General features: G+C 41.8%; 1 protein-coding gene across 2 annotated transcripts in view; it reads left to right on the top strand.

Moving 5' to 3' along the window:
* Window positions 1–2,128: 2,128 nt before the first annotated feature.
* Window positions 2,129–21,934, top strand: part of OSBPL2 (oxysterol binding protein like 2) — a 32,479-nt gene continuing 12,673 nt past the window's right edge. The window contains exons 1-6 of one of the 2 annotated variants that reach the window (XM_030231758.2): window positions 2,138–2,266; window positions 3,103–3,191; window positions 13,867–14,024; window positions 19,737–19,884; window positions 20,126–20,201; window positions 21,411–21,545. In XM_030231758.2, coding sequence (XP_030087618.2) covers window positions 13,988–14,024; window positions 19,737–19,884; window positions 20,126–20,201; window positions 21,411–21,545 — 396 coding nt within the window. In that variant the 5' untranslated portion in view covers window positions 2,138–2,266; window positions 3,103–3,191; window positions 13,867–13,987. Of the gene's footprint in view, window positions 2,267–3,102; window positions 3,192–13,866; window positions 14,025–19,736; window positions 19,885–20,125; window positions 20,202–21,410; window positions 21,546–21,934 lie in introns of both variants that reach the window. The other variant, XM_050982106.1, reaches the window with a different exon arrangement.

The following is a 21,934-nucleotide window of genomic DNA, read 5'->3' as shown; positions in this document are numbered from 1 at the left end:
AGCCTTATCAGTATTACCAATGTCTGCTTTTTTAATATTTTCTTATATTAAATAAATTTCTGTGACTGTAGCTTTTTCACACTATCTACCCCTTTTCAGTGCCAGCAGCTCAAAACAATCTATTACTGCCAATAGAACTCAAAATTATTGTCTTTTAAAATTATGTAGACTGCAGGAGGAAATCTTTATTTTTTGGATTATGGAAAATTTTCCATAAAATCAAAATTGTTTCCCATTTTGCAGAGCTGTGTCAGGCTCACTCATATGGGGGTGCAGGAAGACAGAGACCTTGAAAATCCTCCCATCAACTGCTTTGATAACTTGGGGCTTTTTTGCCCCGAGATATTTTGGGATTCCCATTCTGCTTTCAATTCACACTGTCCATCAATCCAAATAATCTTTAAAGTGTGGACAAGCCCCTCACTCCTCTAGGGTGAAGCTGTTGGTGACCAGGAGGGCTGGGAGCGTTTCCAAGGACATTTGGACAGAGCTGTGAGGACTCTGCTGTGGCTCTGAAAGGCTGGGCAGGAGCAGGGGCTGGGAATTCCAGCCTGGAGGAGGGACATGAGCACTGAGCTGGAGATGCTGGAGCCTCCTAAACAAATGGGTTTGGTTTTGAAACTCCCTGGCAAGGAGACAAGGACTAAAAAGAGCTTCCCAGAGCTGGACAACTTGCCCCAACATGTTGGGACTGAGGGACTGCTTTGGCTGCTGGAAGATTTGGAGGAGGAGGAGGAGAGAAGAGGCCTTTGTCTCAAGGGGTGATGGATGCACTGCTGACAGTCAGCATTTCTGCTGCAACGTGCCACATCTCCTTGCAATATCTCTGCAGCAGCATCTCTAGGTTTTTTGGTTTTCCATTCTGCCCTTGTGTCACCATTTAGGCTTCCCAAAGCTGCTGCAGTGACAAGGTTGGCTGGGAGCAGTTTTCCAAGGGGATTCTGTTTCTCCACAGGAGGGAAGCACTTGGGTTTATCGTAGGTGGAGCTGATGGTTACACCTATGCCTGAGACAGTTGCCCAACACTTTCCCCTGTAAATCCCCTGTTTAATTACTTTACTTTGCCAACTAGGCAAAATTTCCGTGCCATCTCCTTTAGATGGCAACTGCTCTCCTCCCTCAATGCCAATGCAGAAGGGAGGCAAATACAGAGTTAAATTCTTCCCACTGTCCAGTTTTGGGGGTTTATGGAGTTAGATTGCTAGAGAATAGCCCATGAATATTTAACAAAGGAAGAAATTGTCAATTATCCTCATTTTTTCTAAGCATGGAAATCTAGCTGAAATGCTCACAAACTTGCCTGGAGAAGGATGCCCATGCCTTCAATTAAGACTAGGAAAAGCTATAAAAATTCAATATATCTTGGTCATCTAATCAGTGGATTTGTCTTGCTGTGGTCCTTTTGGAGAACTCTTCCAGATCAGCTGCTCAGTCATGACAAAGGCCTGCATTGTCAGAAAATAAGAATAATTTAAATTCCTGATTACTTTCTGTTTGCGGGGCTTTGCTTAAAAGCTGCAGCAGAAATATTTCTGTGCTTCATGTTGAGACTTATAAGGTCGAGCAATCCAAGAGGGGTGGCTGAATTGGAGCTTACAGGGAAAAAAAATGTATTTCTGGACAAATCAGAAATAAATCAACAGCGTGCAGCCAAAATATTTGGGGATAGCCAGAGGCAGCTCTGCAGCAAAGGGGTGGTTCAGATTTCATGATGGTTTTTGTTTTAGATTTCCTGATGACTTTTGGTTCAGATTTCCCCCACTGCCCTCGCAGCCATTCCCTTGCTAAAGATGGATACAGATGTTAAAGAACATCTGCATTCACCTCTGATGAGTGAGCTGCAGAGTTAATCTGCTCTTCCCTCTGTTTGCTTTGCACTGAGAGCTGAATCAACAGTAAGAGAAGATAATTAATTTTGAGGAGAAGATAATTTTGAGGAGAAGATAATTTTGAGGATAAATTTTGAGGCCCCGGCCCCGGGGGCTGCCGGTACGGCCTCATCTGCATAGCCACGCCCTCATCTGCATATCCCCAGCGCCATTGGCCAGCAGTCTCCCCAGCGGTGGCGCGGCCCGGGGCGGTCATTCTCGACGCCTCATTAGCATTCGCCCCGCCTCCCAGAGGAGGACAGCGAGCTGATTCGTCGTCTTGGCAACGGCGGGGCGCAGCCGCGCTCTGCGATTGGTGGAGGTGCCTGTCAATCCGCCTCGGCCAGGGCCGCACTTCCGCCTCGGTGTCCGCGGTGCCGTCGCTGGAGCCGGTGCAGGTAACGCCGCGGGCCGGGCCCGGGGCCGCCGCGCTGCGTTCCGCGTTCCGCTACCCCGGGGCCTGCGCTCCCCTCGCCGGCCCCAGCGCCCCCACAGCCCCGCTCGGGCCCGGCTCGGGGGTCCCGTCCCGTCCTCAGCGGGCCGCGGGCCGCGCTGTCAGTGCGGCGGGATCGGGCGGTGGAGCGGCTGCCCCAACGCTTCTCTCCCGTCCCGGCGGCCCGGGGGCCCTTGATGTGCCCGGGTGTTTCGGGGCGGTGCGGGCCGCAGGCCCGTGCTGCAGCGTGGGCAGCGCTGGGCTGAGGTGCTGAGCCCTGCCCGGTGCTGAGCTGTGCCTGTGCAGAACCGTGCGCGGTCCTGTGAATCCTGTCCGGTGCTGAACCGTGCCCGGTGCCGTGATTCCCTTCGGTGCTGTGATTCCCGGCGGTGCTGAGCCGTGCTCGGGCCGTGTTCCCGGCCGAGCCGTGCCCGGTGCTGTGATTCCTCCCGGTGCCGTGATCCCGTCCCGGCCGAGCCCTGCCCCGTCCCCCCCATGCCGGGGCTCTGCGGGCTGCGGGACGTGGCTGTGCAGAGGCTGCGGGTCAGTGCGACCCCAGCAGCCCCAGCCTTGGGATTTTTCTGATTTTCCAGATTTTCCCGATTGCTTTTGCAGCTGGGTAGTTGAGCAAAGAAGGCTACGGCGCCCGGCTCCCCAGAGGAATGTACTGGGCTCGGTTTCAGCACAGTGCGGAGCCTCAAGGGGCCTTTTAGGTCACAGCTGAGGCAGTTGGGGTTTATTTGGGGTTGGCTTTTTTTTAAATTTTGTTTTTCAGTTACCTACTCGATGTTTCTCTTACAGAGAAGGAGAAAAGCAAGATGGGAAAAATAGCAGGAAAAAGGGCTTTTTTTTAAATAACATGCCACCAGAACTTCTGCATGGTAATAAAGGTATAAGATGCCATTTATTTAATTTGCTTATTGGTCATGTTTGTGCTCTCTGCGTGTTTGGATTCAGGACTTCTTTTGGAAGCAGTTTGTTACCGTGCAGCACTTGCAGGCCAGAATTTCAAATGTAGTTTCAAAATCACCTCCTGGCTTTTATGTGTGCAATAACTTTGTGTTTCCTCTCAGAAGTATCTGCCAAAGCCTGTTGAGTACAAGCAGATACTTCTTCCATTTACTGTGAATTTTCTCAGCTAAATTACGTAGTCTTCATTTGAGATTGCCAGGAAGGTAAAAAGGACACATGGTGGATCTGCAGTGTTGATTTGCACCACTCTTCTCATAGTGTTTCCTTTTCTAAAGCTTTGTGTGCAAGGGAAAACAAATTTGGTGTTTGCAGCTTAACATTCTGAAGTTCTATAAATCCACATTCATGTTGCCATCTGGGAGCAACCACACGTGTTATCACCTTAACAAACTTTACACCAGCATGCTCAGGGACTTCTGAAACCTCAGGGCAATTTCTGGAAGCAGTGACTTGGGTCACTTCCAAACATGAGGTGCTGTGCCGTGGGATGGGACCAGGAGAACTGGCTAAACTAGCATGGAAGCAAGAAATTCCAAGTGCTGATTTTTCCCCCTGAATAACCCCTTGGATTTTCAGTTACAGTAAACACAGCTTTTTCTTAAAATACTTGTGTAGCCATACACATGTTTGACCACATGACAGAAAACTGAGGGCAGTGTGGGAGAGGATCAGCAGTGATTCTTATTGCTGCTTTCCTGAACCAACAGCACTTCATGATGAACTTGTAACTTCAGGAAGTCCTCAAAAGGAAATGCTGAGATGTCTGCTGTCCAGGAAAAAATACAGCACTTTCCCTCCAGAACTGGCTCTGCAGTCATGCCAAAATAATCTGAGAAACAAAAGGCAAAAGTTTGAGGTAGAAAATGGTGATTAGACATCAAACTCTGTGCCTAGAGGCACTTAAGGACTAGATGGGCTAAAGGTTTCAGCTGATGCAATATTGAAAGGCAGTGTGGTTATTTGTTATTTGTTTGCTGACATGATCGTTTCCACCCTTGAATGGTTTCTTTAAGTCACTTTTAGTACTGTTACTGCTTTCCATGATGGGTACTTGCTGGCAGGTCTTATGACTGAAACTGGTATTTCTTTCAGTCTTTCTTGTGAATTCTACTGTGTGAACTTCACATATGCTGACCTAGAACAAAGGTGGAAAGCTTTGCTTTCTGTTATCTTACTGTTGGCTGGAAAACGTCCCAATCAGGCTTTTTTTGCTTTGATAAGGCTATATTTTGAAATCACTGTTTGTAGTGCCACTCAGATGAATTTTTTTTTTTTTTTGCTGTTGTTTGAAAGCAAAATTAGCCTGCAAGTACGCTGAATTTTTAAGCAGATAATTTATTAGCTTTGATATTTGAAGTAGCTTGTCCTTGAACAAATGCAATGTTACATCATGCTGTTCATATCTAGGCCTTCTGTTTACAAGGTGCCATTTTTCTAATCCTTCATTCAGCATCAATTTTGTCATGTCTCATGGAAATATAAGGAATGTCTGTATTTGACACTGTATGATGTTGTAAAATGATCAGTGTTTAGTCTTCTTTGTGAAGTAACTAAAATGTTTGGTTCTTACAATTCTTGGAAGAAATGCACAAAATGAGGCGTGCAATGAATATGTGTTAAATTAGGAGTGCTCAGGAACTGGAATGTTGTTGCTGAGCTTGCAAATATGCAGCTGATCACATGGGTATCTTCTCCAAGCTGAATAAATTGGAAAGTGGGAGCAAGGAACAAATTGGTCACTCTGTGTCTGCCACTTTGGAGATAGGGGACTTTGATGTTTTTGCTGTTGCAAAAAAACCAGAGGTTATGCTTTATGGCAGATCTTAATTGAGTTTTATTATTTTATGGAATAGACCACCACAGAACTTGGAATTCAAGAATTCATTATCTTCATCCTTGCATCTTAATAATTACTGTGCAGACAAATGTATGATGATGTAATTATTTACTTTGTATCCTTAAAGGCTTGTAAAAGCAAGTTGCAGGAGAGAAACAAGCAATTAGATTGTGTCAAATGTGGCTTACCCTAACTTTCAGTTATACTCTTTAAAAATGTATTGTTGATTCAGTGCACAAAGATAATGTCGTAATTTTCAGGATCAATAAGTTACAAGAATAGACTAAGCTTATTTAAACTTGATATTTTTTTTTCTTTCCTTAAATACAGTTACAATTGGAAATTCATTTGCTGGTCTAGACAGATCATTTAGATTAATTCAGTTTATTTTATTATGCACATAATTTAATGAGACAGGTTTGTAGTAGATTGCAGCAGCTCTCCATTCAGAAAATGCAGAGGCTGCAGAGTGTTGTCTTCCTGGGCTTGTTTATCCATCTGCTGGGAGGAGGGTTCACAAAAGGTGAATTGTCCCTGCAGCTGCAGAAGCAGAGCTGAACTTTTCAGTCTTGGCCCTCTTGGTTTTGTAGTCCCAAACTTGAACTGTCTCTGCTCTGTTGGACAGATAATGGCTGTGCTTGGTGTTAGACCAAAGTGGTCTGTGCTGTTCCTGCTCCAGTCCTGTTCCTTTGCTGTGCTGGTCAGTTTGGGATGAGATAAAGGCTCTGGGATGCTGTGAACCTCTGGGGTGTTGCAAAGTTTGTGTGCTATGGGTATTTGTCAAGAAATGTGTTTTCATGACTGGATAAATAACTTCATTAAGTTTTTGCACTTCTGACTAAATTTTTTTAGGGCTCCCAAAAGAATCTGTTAGGAGGTCTCAGAGTGTTTTGATTCTAGTGATAGTTGCAGGCAGTGGAGGTTGAAGGTGGTAAAGTGAGAATTCAGAGGTGTCTGTGGTTCACATCCCTCTTGCTCAGCTCACTAACTCACTAACCAGCTCCTCTGTTCCCTACAACATGTCAGGGCAGTCAGGTGGGATGAAAATCCCTTTAGTAGCTCTCAGTGATGAAACTGGTGTGTGTTAAGGCTGCAGAGAAATTCTCTCTCCAGCCTGTACCTAAGGGGCCCTTCTGCAGCCTGTGCTGACTGAAAGGAAAATTCTCCAGGAGAACAGAACTGCCCCATGTATGGGTTGTTTCTGGGCTGTGCACTTGAACAATGAAACTGTTGAGTGGTTGTTTAATAGTGGAACAAAAACTGTTACCCATCTGCAGAGGTGTAAATAACTTTGTTTACATTCTCTTGTTTTGTTTTAAACAAAGTGCTGTGCACCTTTTGTTACCCAAGTGGGTTAATGTTACTGAGCAGATAGCTGGGTGGGTTCTTTATTAAAACTGGGCTCTAAATGGAGATATTTGTCCTGTCTTGAGGAGTCAAAGGTAATTTTGTTTAATTTTTATCAAACAGAGTAGCAACCTTATACTGGAATGCAGTAGGTATTTACTATAAATACAACTTTAAAGGAAATTCAATCACAGCATAAAATCTGACTTCCTAAAGCTTTTGCAAATTTGTGGTATCACCTTAAAACCCCCTCAGAAATAGGCTGTTAGCTGTGTGCAGGTGCTTATGCTGTGGCATCTGTGTGTTTGAGGAGTTGGTGGTAGGCATAAAAATATGGTTTCTTCTCCTGTAGGGCTTTGCACCGGGTTAGTCACTGTCATCCTCCTGCTTTATTTGCAGTATAATTGCTGCAATAATTGTCTAAGAGTCTCTGTGAAAATTATTTACAAAATACTTTGTGCAGAGTGAATGTAAACCTGCATCTGCCTGGAGAGAATGAGTCCACAGAGACAGAGCTGCCTTTGAGGAGGAAGATCTATGAACTTACACATATAACTATTTTTGCTGTTCTAGGGGTTTTCTCCAGTGATATTTTATGCTGTAGCTGTCTTCATGTTCCTAAGCTTCAGTGATCAATTTGCAGGGGTGGTTGCATTATGATGAGAAATACCCAAGCATCCTTAATTTAATCTTCAAAGAAGTGTTCCAAAATGATTAATTATGTATCTACTGACACTTGTGTCCAAAGCCACTGTGCTTGGAGTTATTGATTACTTCCCACCTTCTGTCTTACCAGGAAGATAAAACAGATCCCCAGGAAACAACTAAGAAATAACTAGTCTTACAATACAGTATTGAATGATTTATTTTTTTGAACAGTGTGGCTAGAAATGAGCTGATTTATCACTCCTGATCAAACCTAGCATTATGCATCATGCGTGGAGAGGTGCAGAACAGAATTTTGTCATTTTTTACAGTCATGGGCCATGAAATAGTTTCCAAGGGAAGGTTACAGAGTCTGAAAAATGCTGTATCAGATGCTCTCATGTGGAAAAATGTCTCTGATATTGAGGTAGTGTTAAGAAAGGAGAACATTTGCAGAGTTCTGCATGAATTTCAATGAAGTGTTTTGTATCAAAAAGTATTAATCTGCTTGAATCAAGTTTCTTTGATCTGTTTGTTACACTTGAGGGAAGTTCTGCCAGCCAATATCCTTGGCTGTAGAACAGAATTTTTGGCTGAAGTGAAAGTGGGGAATAGCCATTGATTGCATAGGTAATTGAGATTATTCTGGGAGGATTTTTTCTGTCCAGATTCATCTTTACAATTTTTATGTTAAATAAATAATGCTTCTGGAGCAGCACTGGGACAGTGATTAGTGTGTGGGACAGTCACTGTCATTTGTTCTGATGCAGAAACAAGTTTTGTGGCATTTGCTCCTTTGAAAGCCAGACTTGTAGTGTTCCAGTTGTCTCTTAATTCCTGTGAAGCATCACCAAAAATTGGTATTTCTGAGGGAACAGAACGTGGTTCTGCCTGTCATAAATGGCTCAGCTCATTTGTTCAAAGCTAACCTTTCAGATGTTCAGTTTGTTGTCGTCATTGTTTCAAGTGCTGGCACTGAACTGTCCCCAGGCCATTTAATAACTCCCAAGTACATAAAAGCCTGTGGTAGGGACAGCTGCAATCTCCCAAGAAATGGAAAAGTGACAGTGGGCTGAGTGTTCAGCTGATCCTCCTCATTCAGCCTCTCTGCACTTTATTTAACAGATTTGAGAAGGAAGTTGTCCTTCTCTTGCTGTGGTTGCAGAGAACTTTATCTTGCCAAGACATCTGGCAGATGGTATTACATTCAAACCTTGTACTAAGAAACAAATCTCACTTGGTAAAGAAAATCCTCTCCTGGATTCTGCTGTCTGTGTGGCTCTTCTCTGGCTAAAGAGAATTTAAGTATGTAACAGTTAATCTAAATTGCCAATTAAATTTGTTTCTTGGCTAATTTTTGTGGATGTTTTAGATCCAGTGTTGCTGGTAACCTAATTTCATGAGTCAATTAAGATTCATCCTTGCTAGAGCTTTCATTCAGAGATGAAACACTGCAGTTTGATGTTTTCAGGAGATGTGTATGAATTAAACACACATGAATATTTATCTGTTAGTTCAAGTTATTTATTTCTGTCCCTTGAAGTACTACAGCTATGTTTTATTTCAGCTGGCAACTCAAGAGATGATGGGGTTGGCTCTTATTCCAGCAGTCGTGTTGTACACAGGGGGATTTTGTTTTCTTTTTTCCCCCATTTCTTATTTTTGCTGTTTTTATGAAGGATGTGGATGTTTGATCTTTTTTTGGCTCTTTGGGAATCTCTTTCTGGAAGGAAGGTACATCCTAAACCCAGGATGTCACAGAATCCCAGAATGGTTTGGGTTGGAAGGGACCTTAAAGCTCATCTCATTCCATCTCCTGCCATGGCAGGGACACCTTCCATTGTCCCAGGCTGCTCCAAGCCCCATCCAGCCTGGCCTTGGGCACTGCCAGGGATCCAGGGACAGCCACAGCTTCTCTGGGCACCTTGTGCCAGGGCCTCAGCACCCTCACAGGGAAGGATTTCATTCTAATATAAAATATAAACCTGCCCTCTGTCAGTTTGAAAATTCATGTTCTCCCTTGTCCTTGTTGCATCAAAGTAATGAAAATGTTTTTCATGAGGAAGGTCCCAAGTGCCTTTTTTTTCCTTCTTCCTTTTTCTTTATTACTTGTGATTTTTCTCCTTTTATGTTAAGAAACTCAAATGATTTTCAAATTTGCTGTGGAGATGCACACCCAACAAAACCTTGTTAGGCATGTGAAAAAGCTGGTGAATGTGCTAGTTCAGGAATTCTTTGGTGGCACTCTCAATTCCAGGGTATTGAACTCCTACCACCCTACCTGCTCATGCTGGTGAACCTCTGGGGTTATTTTAATGGCTGCTTATTGATTCTTTACTTGGTTTTACTTTACTTGCTTCTGGATTTCACAAGTAGATTCAATATCTGTGGAATGAACCAAGTGTTTTATATGTCATGTAGAGCTAGAACATGTACTTTCAAAGAAAAAAAAAAAAAAAAAGATTTTTAATTTAGCAGGGTGATGTCAGCAAAGCTTTCCAGAATTGCTGCATGATGAGAAATTTCATCTTGAGGTCTGGAGCAAAAAGGCACTGCAGCTGTCCCCAGCCAGCTTCAAACCTGAGCTTGCTGAGCCACATTCCAGCCCAGTGAGCCACTCATTGTAAATGCTGCTCTTTCTATAGAAATGTAAATGTTTCTTTAAGGAGGAGTAACTTTTGGCTATCCAGCTGGGTCTTTGTTGGGTATTAACCTGGAAGAACAAGTTAGGATAGAGGAACTAGTCAGTGAATTAACTTAGGGTAGTTATAGGTTTAAACTCTTACAGGGGTACAAGTTTTTGGGTTCTTTAATTGATGTATAAGTTCCTAGGATCCAGGAGCATGGTTGAAATAAGTTGGTTGTTTTTGTTACTCTTCTCCTGAAAAATGAAATTTGAGAGGGAACAAGCCTACGAAGTGACAAATTTGAGGGATTACTAATTTCCCAAGATAAAGGCAGTGGGTTCCCACACACTGGATTTGGAGAGCAGCCCTGAAGGTGGAATGTGCATCTCCTCTCAGAGAGATGCTCACATGCACGTCACAGAATGCCTGGAGCACATTAGGCAGTTTATAAAGTGATTTATAAAGTGATTTGCAAAGTCTTGCGCTTTTGTTGTCCTGGTTTTAAAAATAAGTTCAAGTGGGAGGAAATGGTTTAAAATAGGAATTGTGCAGAGTCTGGGACTGGTGTATTTCTGGAAGGGAATTTGTGTGCCTTCTACTGCTGGGGACTGTGACCTTGTAGGGGACACTGTGACCTGCAGAAAGCTTTGCATGCAGAGCGTGTTATTGGCAGCCACATCAACTGGGGCTTGTCACTGCCGAGTGACAGGTTCAGCTCTGTGCCTGACAGACCACTTTGTGTGACATTATTCACAACCACTTTGTTCTTCCTTGGTCATGGGCCCTGCCTGGGACTGTGGCTGGTGTGAATAGTTTGTTACACGCTCTGCATCAAGGCTGTGAGGGTCACTGGGAGAAGGGAGTTTGCTCCTGAGCTCCTCCTGGCAGCTGTCTGGTGTTTAGGAGCTGCCCTTTCTGTTTGTTCCCTCTCCTGTGACAGAGCTAGTTCTGGAAGGCAGGAATTCTGGAATTCTGAGTCATCCCTCCCCTCTGCAGAACCTATTTCAAGGTGTGCTGTGGATGTGCTCCTGCAGTTTTTATTTCAGCTGCGTGCTTTGTTTTGTCCTTTGCATTTGCAAAATCCTCATGTCCTTTAAGAAAGGGGCTGTCCATGGTCATCAGTCAGGAATGTGTGATCCTCTCTGATGAATTATGAGAATTTAAAGGAGTTTTAATGGTTATCACAGAGTCATAGGATGGTTTGGGTTGGCAAGGGCCTTAAAGATCATCTCATTCCATCTCCTGCCATGGAACATCATAAATTAGTTCGTGCCAATCCATAGCCTTTAAATATGAGGAAGTAGATAAGCTTTGTTGCTTATCCTGTTAACCACAAAATCCATCCTGGTTGTGGCCAGGGGTGTGTTGTCATCATCAAATGAGGATTTTCCAGTTCTCTTAAGGTGCCTGTACTTGCAGCTTTTCCCTGTTCTTGATAAGATGGTTTGGGGAGTGCATCTGGGCTGAAATCCCCAGGAAAAGCACATTTCTGGGTATCTGTCGTGGGCACCCAGGCCCAGCCCCTTGGCCCTGCCTGGAAAGTGAAGCCCGCTAAGGTAATTTTAGCCTGTAAAGCAGCAAACTCAACTGCTGAAAGTGTTCTCTCAACAAGTGGAGTCTGTGTGGAAACCTGTTTGTTACATTCCTGTTGATTACTGTGTATGCAGGACAATGTCCAAACAGACTTTGTGTTTCTTCAGCTCTGTAGGACTGAAAGGTGAGACCATGACAGGATGTTTATGCTGTATGGAAGGTTTTCCAGGAGAGCAGCTGGGCCTGAGCTCCTGAAGGTCTGCCTGACACAGGAGTGGTGCACCCTTCTTTCAATGGCAATTTGGATAAAAGCTGCTAACCACCCTTGCTGGTGTGCAGGTGAATTCTTCTGGGAACATCAGGGAATGGAAGAGGAAATCCAGATTACAGATGCTGAATATGAAGCCACCAGGATGTTTTTGTTTTCTGGTATTTCAGCCTAGTTAAAAGTAACTTTTGCTGTTGCTCTTAGTAAGAGAACAAGATTTAATCCCATTTCTTTGGCTTATGAAAGCTGAATGCTGTTATCACTGTGTGTTCAGCTATATGCAAATTCATGTTAATCTCTGCTGTATAAAAGAACTGAATGTAAAAGAAGTGATGCAAGTGGGAAGTTATTTATAGTGTAACTCAGCAAAATATATTATTTTTTTCTTTTTTAAAATGTTCCTAACACCTTAGGACAATATGTGACTGTAATTATTTAAAGTGATTTCAATGAATATTTTGTATATAATTTACAGGCATATGATTGAACTTTCAAATAGCAGTGAGCTTCAGGTGTGGTGTGAGGTGGATTTCAGGAGAGCACAAAATAACTTTGCTTTTCATTTGTCTCTGATTCTGGTCACTTCATTTGTACTTGGTGAGTGTTTTTATAGGAAAGCTTTGTTGTCTCTGCAGAGAAACTGCACACTGTGGGATGTAGTTCCACTTCACAAGGCCTTTTGTAATGCAATTATTATTGTGCAGGAGAGGGGAGAGGAGAAACTGGCATTCATCTGTACGATCTTATTTATTCTAATGATACTTGACAGTTTCATAAGTCATAATTTTTATTTCTTAATGCCTTCTATACAAGACTAAACAGAAGAAGGGAAGATGCAAGAAAATATGGAGAAAATAATGTAGTTGTAGTCCTGATCATGAGAGGGCTGTGTCTTGTAGGTATATAAGTTTCCTTCTGGAAATACTGGCAGCTGTTTTGCTAGAAGGATGCAATGCTTGCAGACAACTGAAAGCATAAATGTCTTGTATCTTCAAAGGTACTTGGAGGGTGAGGACTTTTGAATATGATATTGCTGGTGCAGAGATTGATATAAAATCCTATAGTAGCAAGGAGATGGGAGGTTCCTAAGGGAAAAGTGACAAACTGAAATAGCTATCCTTGAAAGAGACATAAACCACTTCAAGGCAAACAATAAATTCATTAACTCAGATGAGTCCCATAATGGGCTGGTTTAGCTCCTCCCTCTGAGTGCACAGTTAGAACTGAGTGTATGTGAGACATTCAAACAGCTTTTGTTCTGGGCAGTGAGGGGAAAAAGACTTGAAACACAGTCTGGTTTCTTGCAGAGAAAAAGAAGGAATTGGCTTCAAACATGGTGCACTCTTCTTCTAGGAGCAGAGTGCACTTCTGGCTTTGTTTCTCTTAATTGGAATGGAATTGTGCAATTATAATTACTCTGGAGAAACTACTGTCACAAAAGCAGTGCAATCTTTGGGATCAGAAAAAATTGAGACTGACAGATTGAGGTTGTTTTGGAGGAGATATTGATAGCATTGCTATGCTGTCATTTATTGCTGTGCACTTGGCTCATTGTTGGAACCTGGTGAACATTTGTAAGAATGAAAATAAAATCTTCTCATTCTTCTCCTTAAACTAAAATTGGGTGAGGTAAAAATATTTGCATTATACATTGTCAACCATCTGGAAAAAATCTAATTTAGTCCATCCATAAAGTAGAGCTGGAATGCTACATAAATCTGCAAGTTATTTGCAGAGTGCGTGGTTCTACTGAAGAAAAGTTTGTTGGTTCTTTACATTCCTTCTGGAGGGAAAAATCTCCAGTTTTCTCTTGGAGAGTGCCCAGCAGTAGCCTGACAAAACTTCTCTCAGGGTCACTACATATTGATTGCCTGATGTAGAGTCAGGTCCAGCATTTTCATGCAGTGGTCAGACTTTGAGATACCAAGGTTCTTTCTTGTCCTCAGCTTTCTTGGTTAAAGATGCAGTAAGGCTTATCCTCTTGCTAAGGAGAATTTTTGGTTTGCCAGCTGGCTTTTTCTTCTGTCAGTTCTCTGCTCCTTCTAGCTGTACTTGCCTGAAATTTAACTTGCTGTAAATATGATACCATTTACAGGAATGTATATGAAGTATTTATACAGAGAGAAGTGTGACACAGTAAATCAGCTGTTCTTGTGGCAGGTAGTAGTTGTCTTCAAAATTACTGTGGTTATCAAAGAAAGCTGTTTACTTATGAATGCAGAGATCCATCTTTTGCACAGGAAGAAACAGGAAAATTAGTGTTTGTCAAGTGTGAGCGTTTGTACACAGGAGAAATGTGGAAGCTGCTAATTCTGTTTCCCTTTCTTGTCAAACAGATCATCTAAAGCAGCTGGATATTTGCAAAAGGAGACCCTGACAGCATCCAGATACTTTAAATCAAGTTCAAGGATGCATTAGAGAGAGCTGCAGTGGCTGCACCAGATTTCACCCTGAAGGATGAACAGTGAAGAAGAGTTTTATGATGCCGTTACGGGTGAGTGGTGGGCACGGTGCCAAGGGGATAAATCCCCTATAAATTCCATTCTGTGTGTGGTGGGAGGATGGTAATATATGGCTGTTAATAATAAATCAAAAGTGAACTTGGGTTGGTAAAACTTGTAGTGCTGTCTTCTGAAAAGTAGAAGAGGAAAATTGTAGCTCGTGTTCAGGCTTGGAAATGAGGGGGTTTTTTGTTAAAGCTTAATGCCAGTTATTATTTCATCACTATAACAGTCCTTTAGTGGCCAGGTCTTGCTTTTATTTTCTGTGAAAATCAATTTAATAGCAGCTTGAGAAGCAGACCCTTTGAAAGGTGAAGTATTTCCTGTGGGTTGTTTTTATTGTTATTGTATTCATTTTTTTTATTTTAATGGAAAACTTATCCTAAAGAATTGAAGTAGAAAATGTTTTTCTAGTCAGAAACAAATTGCTGTAAAAGTATGTTTTCAAGATAGGGAGCCAAAAGTCTTTGCAATCCTATTTTCTCTAAAAAAGCAAACATGAATCACTTCACACTTGAGCAGTTTATCAAATGGTACTTTGCTTTCAACTAATGAGGATGAATAGTTATTTATAAGAGCTTTAGCGGTGAAATAAAATGCTTGAAGTATTTTAATAAAGAAAAAGGAAATCCTCTTAAAGATTTCAAACAGTTTTAAAGATTTCCACTGAAATGTCTCTCAAGAAATCCTGTAGCAGAGGTGAAATGAGAAATACTGAGTGCACAGTAGTTAATGTAAAATCACAGGAATGGAAAGAGAATAATGGTAAGTGTGAAAGCTGCAGAAATGAAAGCAGCATGGTAGGTAGAAGTGGGTAAGGTAGACTTAGACATGGTTGGTTGGAAATTCATGTCAGGAGTAAACAGAGGGGGTTGGGTGAAGCAGTGTGACTGGCAGCAGACTGTACAGGACTTGTCACAACTATGTCACAGAGGAGAGAGGAAATTTGGTTTGCATTCATGCCAGCTGGGAGTGATGGGGACTAGTACTCCAAATTCATCTGTAAAAGCAAACCATTGTACCATTAAAATCTTTCTGTGTTTCATTAATAATGGTGAGCTCAGGTTCACTGCCATAAATGAACTAGATTTTTTTTTCCACTGGAAAAGGTGTGAAAAGAAATGTACCTCTAAAGATGAGGTCTGTGTTGTTGATGGTGATGCATTCCTTTGTCCCTTGCTGCAGAACTGCACAGCCCTTGGTGTTTGACTCATCTGCATTTAGACACTGGTTTTGTCCTCTCTCCTTTTCCTCCTCTTTTTCCCCCTACCTCAAAAGGTTGATTCCCCCTGCAAGTGCTCCAGGTGGTGGTGACTGAGCTGTGGTGACTGAGCTGTTCTTGTACCTGCAGTCTTGGCTGACTGTGCTCAGGGTGGGGTGCTGTGTATCTGTGGGCACTACTTTTTGCATCCTCATCTTATTCTTCCACAGGGAAGTGCTGGCAAGAGATAAATTTTTACATATATATATATATTATATGTGTTTCTTGGAGCCTGGTACTTGGTTTAAGAGGAGTGCTAGGTTTGGAATACTTGCTTCAGATTTGTTCTCCCTCAGGACTGTCTGTCTTTAAGGACAGGTGCTCAATGCCTTTCTCCAGCTGGGTGCTTTAGGAGATGCTGACAGTTTGATGAGTTTTTTGCACAGACCTATGAGGTCAGACCTAGTTCTTTGTGGCTGTGTCTTGTCCAGGTCATTCAGAAATGTGACACCAAGAACCCCTGTAAATGGACCTCTCTGCATTCACGTTCCCTGGCTGCTGATGTCTGTGCTAACTCTCTGCTCCTGTTAACACTGTGGATATTTCATGTGGTGCTTTAGTGAATTTTTTGGGTGTTAATGGGTCCTGGTAGTGCCTGCCTGTCTCTCAGTTTTTTAATGGTCTGGACATGGCAGGTGTAGGTGCAGTACTCCCAGGAGATCAAGTCCACAATCACAATCCTTTCTGAGCCAAGGTGAGCTTCCAGGTTTACCAGTGAAAACTTCAGGATCTGAGGTTCCAAATTTTGATTAAAAAAAATGAAATTTCCTTGGCAGACTCCTCAGTCTGCTCTTTCCAAGGATGCTGTCCTTGTTTTTAGGTCAGATCAGTAGAAGGGCAGAAGCTGCTTTCAGATGTGCTTAATCTACTCAAAGTCTAGGGTGGGGATGTGGTTGCCAGGAATGAGCACATTTTCCAGCTGTGTTTTAGTGTTGAGATGAAAACAGTGTGTTCACCATACTTCTCTCTTGCTCCTGCTGCATCCTGGGTCCTGGTTTCTCCAGAAGGAGCTGTGGTGTGTTCCCAAAGTTCACTGATTTTAGGAATTGGGTGCTGGGGTTTGTTTCCTGTAGGGAGTAAACCAGGCTTTAGAGCATTTGGACTCTGGGAGTTTCCTGCCTCCTTTAAGGTAGTATGGACTCATTCCTTGAGGAAGTAACAGCTTCTCCATAGTTATTAATTAATGACATCCACTTGTAGAATATGAATGTCTCCTAAGGAGACCCCTGATTTTTACAGTGCTGGATTTACTCCTTGGCTGAGAGGTTTCCTGTTTCTGACACTGTCCCCATCTCATCCAAAAGACATGGTCATGGGAGGGAGTTGTGTGCTGTGTGCTTGGTAATCATCCTCCTGGCACATGGTTTGTCCCTGACTGGATGATGATGGCACTTGTGGAGCTGCAGCATGGACTGGGGTGTTGATGAATCAAGGGGATGGATGAGTTGGTGACAAAGTTTCCACGGGGAGAAGTTTCTTTGCAGTCAGAGGTTATTAGCATTGCTGACACTTGACAGCCTTACCTGGTGAATGAGTATCCCCTAGGGAATGTTACCTGTGATCCCACTTAATTCCAGACATCACAACTGCCAAGAATCTGCTTTTTCTCACATTCCAGTGGCCACCTTCTCTGAGGCTAGATCAGGATAAAGGTGGTCAATCCTTAGATGAATTTCAGCTTCTTTGAATTTTTCTGTGACGCAAGGAGCATATAGCTGTATCTCTGTCACCTTGGGAGTGTAAATGCCATCACAGACTTTGCAAAGACTGTGTGCCATCAGGGACTTCTTTTGAGCTCTATCCTTCACTAATACTGTCAGGTATCTTTTTGCCAGAATTTTGTGGAAGTGTTGCCACAAAGCAGAAGAATGCCTGGCTGTTTACCAGGGTAATTTATTTTTGAGAACACAAATAACTTAATTTTACTTTTTTAAATATTAGCCTGCAGTTCCACAGAAATGTGTTCTGTGTCCATGAGGCTCAGCTGGTTCATCCAGCCAGGTGTATTTGTGAGGGTGTTGGTGCTTTCACGTGGGGAGGAGGAAGTGAGGTTATCTGCCAAACTGATATATTTTCCTTCTGTCTGGATCAGACTGAATCAATGGCTGTGTAAGAACTGCAGATGTTGTGAAAGGCCAAGCTGCCTCCATCAGCTACAGCTTGTGACAATGGACTTCTTTTGGAAAGTGGAGAATGGTTAATTGCTGGCAAAGAAAAACAATACCTCTTGCTCCACTTGCTGTCTGCTCTTCCAGCATGTTTATCCCTATTCCTTATGCCTTTTTTAGGTCTGAGGGCTCTCAGTACCAAGGTGTTTTGATTCCCATTCTGCCTTGGCTGACAATTAATTACTGCTCAGGGAAGTTGCAGATTGTCCAAAGGGGAGGGCTGCTGTCCCTGTCCATGACTCAGAATCAGGGCCTCTGCTGCCTTGGCTCATGGGCAGCACACTCTGAGTGGACTTACTTCATTTGCAGGATGTGGAAGAGGAAGGCTAAGAGAACTAAAGTTACTGGCAAGTCACTTTTCTTTAAGCTTTTGAAATAGATTTATGTTGGCACCCAACTTAAGTATTTTACTTTGAAAGTTTAAGACTTTTAAAAAGCTTTTGTTTCACTGTTAATGCATTTAAGTGGGACTTCTGATTAAGCTAACTGTTGACATTGTATTTCTGCCTCTGGTCTCCTATTCTCCTTTTAAATCTCCATTTTTATCCTCACTCCCAGTGGCTTTTCAGTATGAAAACTGTCCTGTAAGTAACTCTAACCTACTCAGTTTTTCAAGTTTAAAACTTTTTTGGCAGTTGGTGTAAGGCTCTTTTTGCACCTTAGAAAAACTACAACAAATCACCTCTGTCTTCCAGATCTACTTCCTCTGCATATAACAGTGTCTGGATAGTTCTTAGTAGAGCTGTAATACCTAGAACTTCATTGAGAAGCATCTTCCTAAGCTTTCTCAATGGGCTTGTAGTGGATAAGTCATGTGATGCTAAGGTGGAAAGTGCAGCTGAAAGTCTGTGATTATCTGGCTGTGTACCATAGTGGTTTTGGTTTGGTGTTTTTTTTAAAGTAATTAGGTGGAAGTGCAGTCTAATAAAAGCAGACTTACCCTTCTGATGTACTTCCTTTTCTGGAGCAGGGATTTAATTTTTGTTGTTTGTCTGCAAGACGCTCATTTGAATTGGCATTTATTTATTTACCAATGACATATTGTTGTCCATAAATAATATACACACTTGAATCTAAATTCCTCTAAATTCCTCTTGTGCTTTACAGGAGCAGGACAAAACAATTCTGAATCATAGGAAACAAACACTAATGTGGATAACACAATGACCATTTGACAGGATTTTCAGGGTTTCAGGTGCAATATAAAAACTGAAGTCACAGTAACATTTACCAGAACTATTCCCCCTATAAGCCAGTGGACTATTCCTGTTGTGAAGCTTTACTTTTACATTTAGGTGTGTTAATCTCACTGAAGTGATGCTGTTCCTTGTTGTTGTGTGATCTTGATCAGATTTTTGGGTGAGGGTATTGTACCAAAAAGCTTTTTTTTTTTCCAACTGATAGTTAAGCTAATAAGTTATTTTGCTGTGTGTACTGTAACAAGTTCCAAAAAACCTAATATATGGTTTAAAATGCTATTTTAAAATCAGAAATATTTTGTTGTGAGTTGACTGAAGGTTTTTTTAAGACAGGTGTTTCAGGGTAGTCCTCATTTTAATGACCTGAATCTATATGTGACTGTCATGCTTCCCAGTTGAGTACTAAGAGTGCCAAGGTGTGGTTATTGCTGTGTAATTACATTCTTGTGACATCAAAATGTAGGAGACAGGACAAGACATGACATCACCCATTACACCTGCTGTTTACCAAATAAGATCATATCACTGGGACTTCCTGGTGCAGTTCTGGATGTTATTGCCATGGTCTTGATCCCTGAAAAAAGTGCAGCTTTTTGTTTCTGGAATGTGTGCCTTGCATGAATTCCTCTAATACAGCAAAAGCAGCCATTGGAGGGGTTAAAATAAAGTTGAAGTACTGCTTTCTGAAAAAGTTAATGGCAGAAGACAGAGCATTTTAGTCTATATGAAATTGAAGGAAAACTACATAACTGAAACAAATTATTGTAATTACAGTGCAGCTCTGGAAAAAAGAAAATGCAGCTAATCTGATTAGGTGCTACTTGAGAACTTCTAAGATTCTAAATTACTGTTCTATTCAGCAGTGTGAAAAATGATAATTCTTGATTCTAATGCAATAGTTGGCTCATAATACTCCTGGAAATTAAGTCACTTAATAAGGGTTTTCACTCTGATACTCTTTGAAATAAACCAACCTAGTCTAAGTATACTTCAGGTGTGACACTTGCAAAATGTGAGTGGCACTCTGTGGCATGGTAAGGCTCCTAAGAAAACTGTTGCATTTTGGTTTTTATACAGGCTTTGATTCTGACAATTCTTCAGGAGACTTTTCAGAAGCAAATCATAAAGGTCCAGAAATGCTTGATCTAGAGCCACACCAAAGCAATAGGACTGAAAAGCATAATGGAGAAACAGAGATACAAGAAAATGGGATTAAGAGACACAGGTAAACACAGAGAGCTGCAGAGGAGATGGGAGTGGAGCTCCCATCTCCCACCTTCTGGGGCATTGCTGTTCTCATGGGAGAAGATCATTCTCTGGGGTTGGAAAGTCATTTCATGTGTCTGCTTCCTGTGCCAAGTCTGGTGATGCTTTGCTTCCTTTTTAAGTTGCTTCAATAGCAAATAAAATGGCTTGTTGTTTAGTGGGCTGATAATGACAGTTGGATTTTTTTTTTCCCATTACAGGACATCATTACCTGCCCCAATGTTTTCTAGGAGTGATTTTAGTGTGTGGAGCATATTAAAAAAATGCATTGGACTGGTAAGTTAGCTTGAATGAAGCATCTGTGTTAGGTCTCCTAATGTCAGCTGATTAATTTTATTGCTTAAACATCAAGACACAAAGTAACATATGGTGCATTTTCCTTTTTTTACTAGGAAACAGCAACTCCCAAAATCTCAACATTTATTTATTAACAGTACTATTTCCATATCTTCTTTAGGCGTTAGAGTATGTGGATTGGCATTTCTGAAGCTGTCCTTCAGAACTAGACCTATGAAGCCATTAAAATATAATCAAATATGTTTGATTGACACAATGCTCTCTTACCTGCTCTTTCTTTTTATTCTTTATTCAGCAAAAGGTGATTTGGGACTTTATTTTATTAATTCATGTCATCCAGGAGATACAGTTGTTCTCTCAAAACTCCTTTTGGTGGGATGAGTGACCTATCTACTCAAACCTTTGCTTGGACCAAATCAGTTGAAGTTAGTTAAGGTTAACATTTTTCTTCCCTTGCCTGTGCCAAGGTGAGGAAAATGTTGCATTAACTTAATCTGGTGGCATTCTCCTTTCTGGCAAATTATAAGCACTTACATAGATGTGTTAATGCTCCTGAGTGCAACTTTAATTAAACAGCCAAATTTGCAGGGTGTAGTAAAAGACCTGGGGAGTTGGAGATCTCTGTGTGAACTTCGTGTCTGTCTTTATCCAAAGGGGGAACCAGAAACGGTCTGACACAAATAACAGGCTGCTTAAATAAACCACTAAAATCTGTTAGAGCAATTCAAGTGCTATTCTTTATGTAAATGTTCCTTTCAAAAAATAATTTGTGGTTGCTGCAGTGAAATAGATAGATTTTATGCAAATAAGCATGTGAGGTTTTCCAAGGAGTGTGTGGCACTTCAGTATCAGCACAGAGCTGGTTGGCACATTATTGCTGCTACCCAGGGAAATTTTAACCTCTTCTGCTTTACACAGAGCACAGCAGAGAAAGTAACATTCTCAGTGAATTCATTAGGTTAGCTGGATCAATGTTTAAAGTGGTTATTTCAGATTGCAAGTAGGGTTCTGCAGTGCTTCCAGCCCCTTTCAGCTGTACCACTTGGAGGTCTGCATCAGGCTAGCCAAATATCCTTTGAGAAATACTATAAATAAACTCACCCACAACTTTTTTCCAAAATTCTTGCTGTTGCCAGTTGTTTACTTAGTGTTGTGTCTAAGAAATCAACCTGCCCTTTGGTTATGTAGGAGCTGTCCAAGATTACAATGCCCATTGTCTTCAACGAGCCCTTGAGTTTCCTTCAAAGGATAACAGAATATATGGAGCATATATACCTCATCAATAAGGCTTGTAGTCACACAGATCCCCTGGAAAGAATGCAGGTAAGAATCCCCACCACCTTCTGGGTAATTCACAAGTTTTTTTTCTCCCAGTCTTTGATTTTAAGACAGTTTCTCATTTGAGTGTTTCTCTTTCTCAGGGGCTACAGTAAGAATGCCCAGTTTGTCTGTCTAGATGAGTTTTTCTTTCATAGTGGCTGTGTCAAATATTTGTGACACTTTGACACTTCATGCATGCACAGAGTTTAAAAGGAAAGTGCCACAATTGACCATGCCCAAGGATCTCAACTCATTTCTTTAACTGTGACTTTTCTTGTGGTTTTATGTGTTGTAAGGTGAAATCTTGGCTTTATGTGATTCTAAATTGGTTTGTTGAGTGACCTCATGATTTTGAAGTTCCCGGATGAAAAATTCTTGTGACAGAGACAAAT

This window comes from Serinus canaria, chromosome 20, assembly GCF_022539315.1.
Source record: "Serinus canaria isolate serCan28SL12 chromosome 20, serCan2020, whole genome shotgun sequence".
Classification (NCBI taxonomy): Eukaryota; Metazoa; Chordata; class Aves; order Passeriformes; family Fringillidae; genus Serinus; species Serinus canaria.
This window is presented reverse-complemented; position numbering and strand designations above follow the sequence as displayed.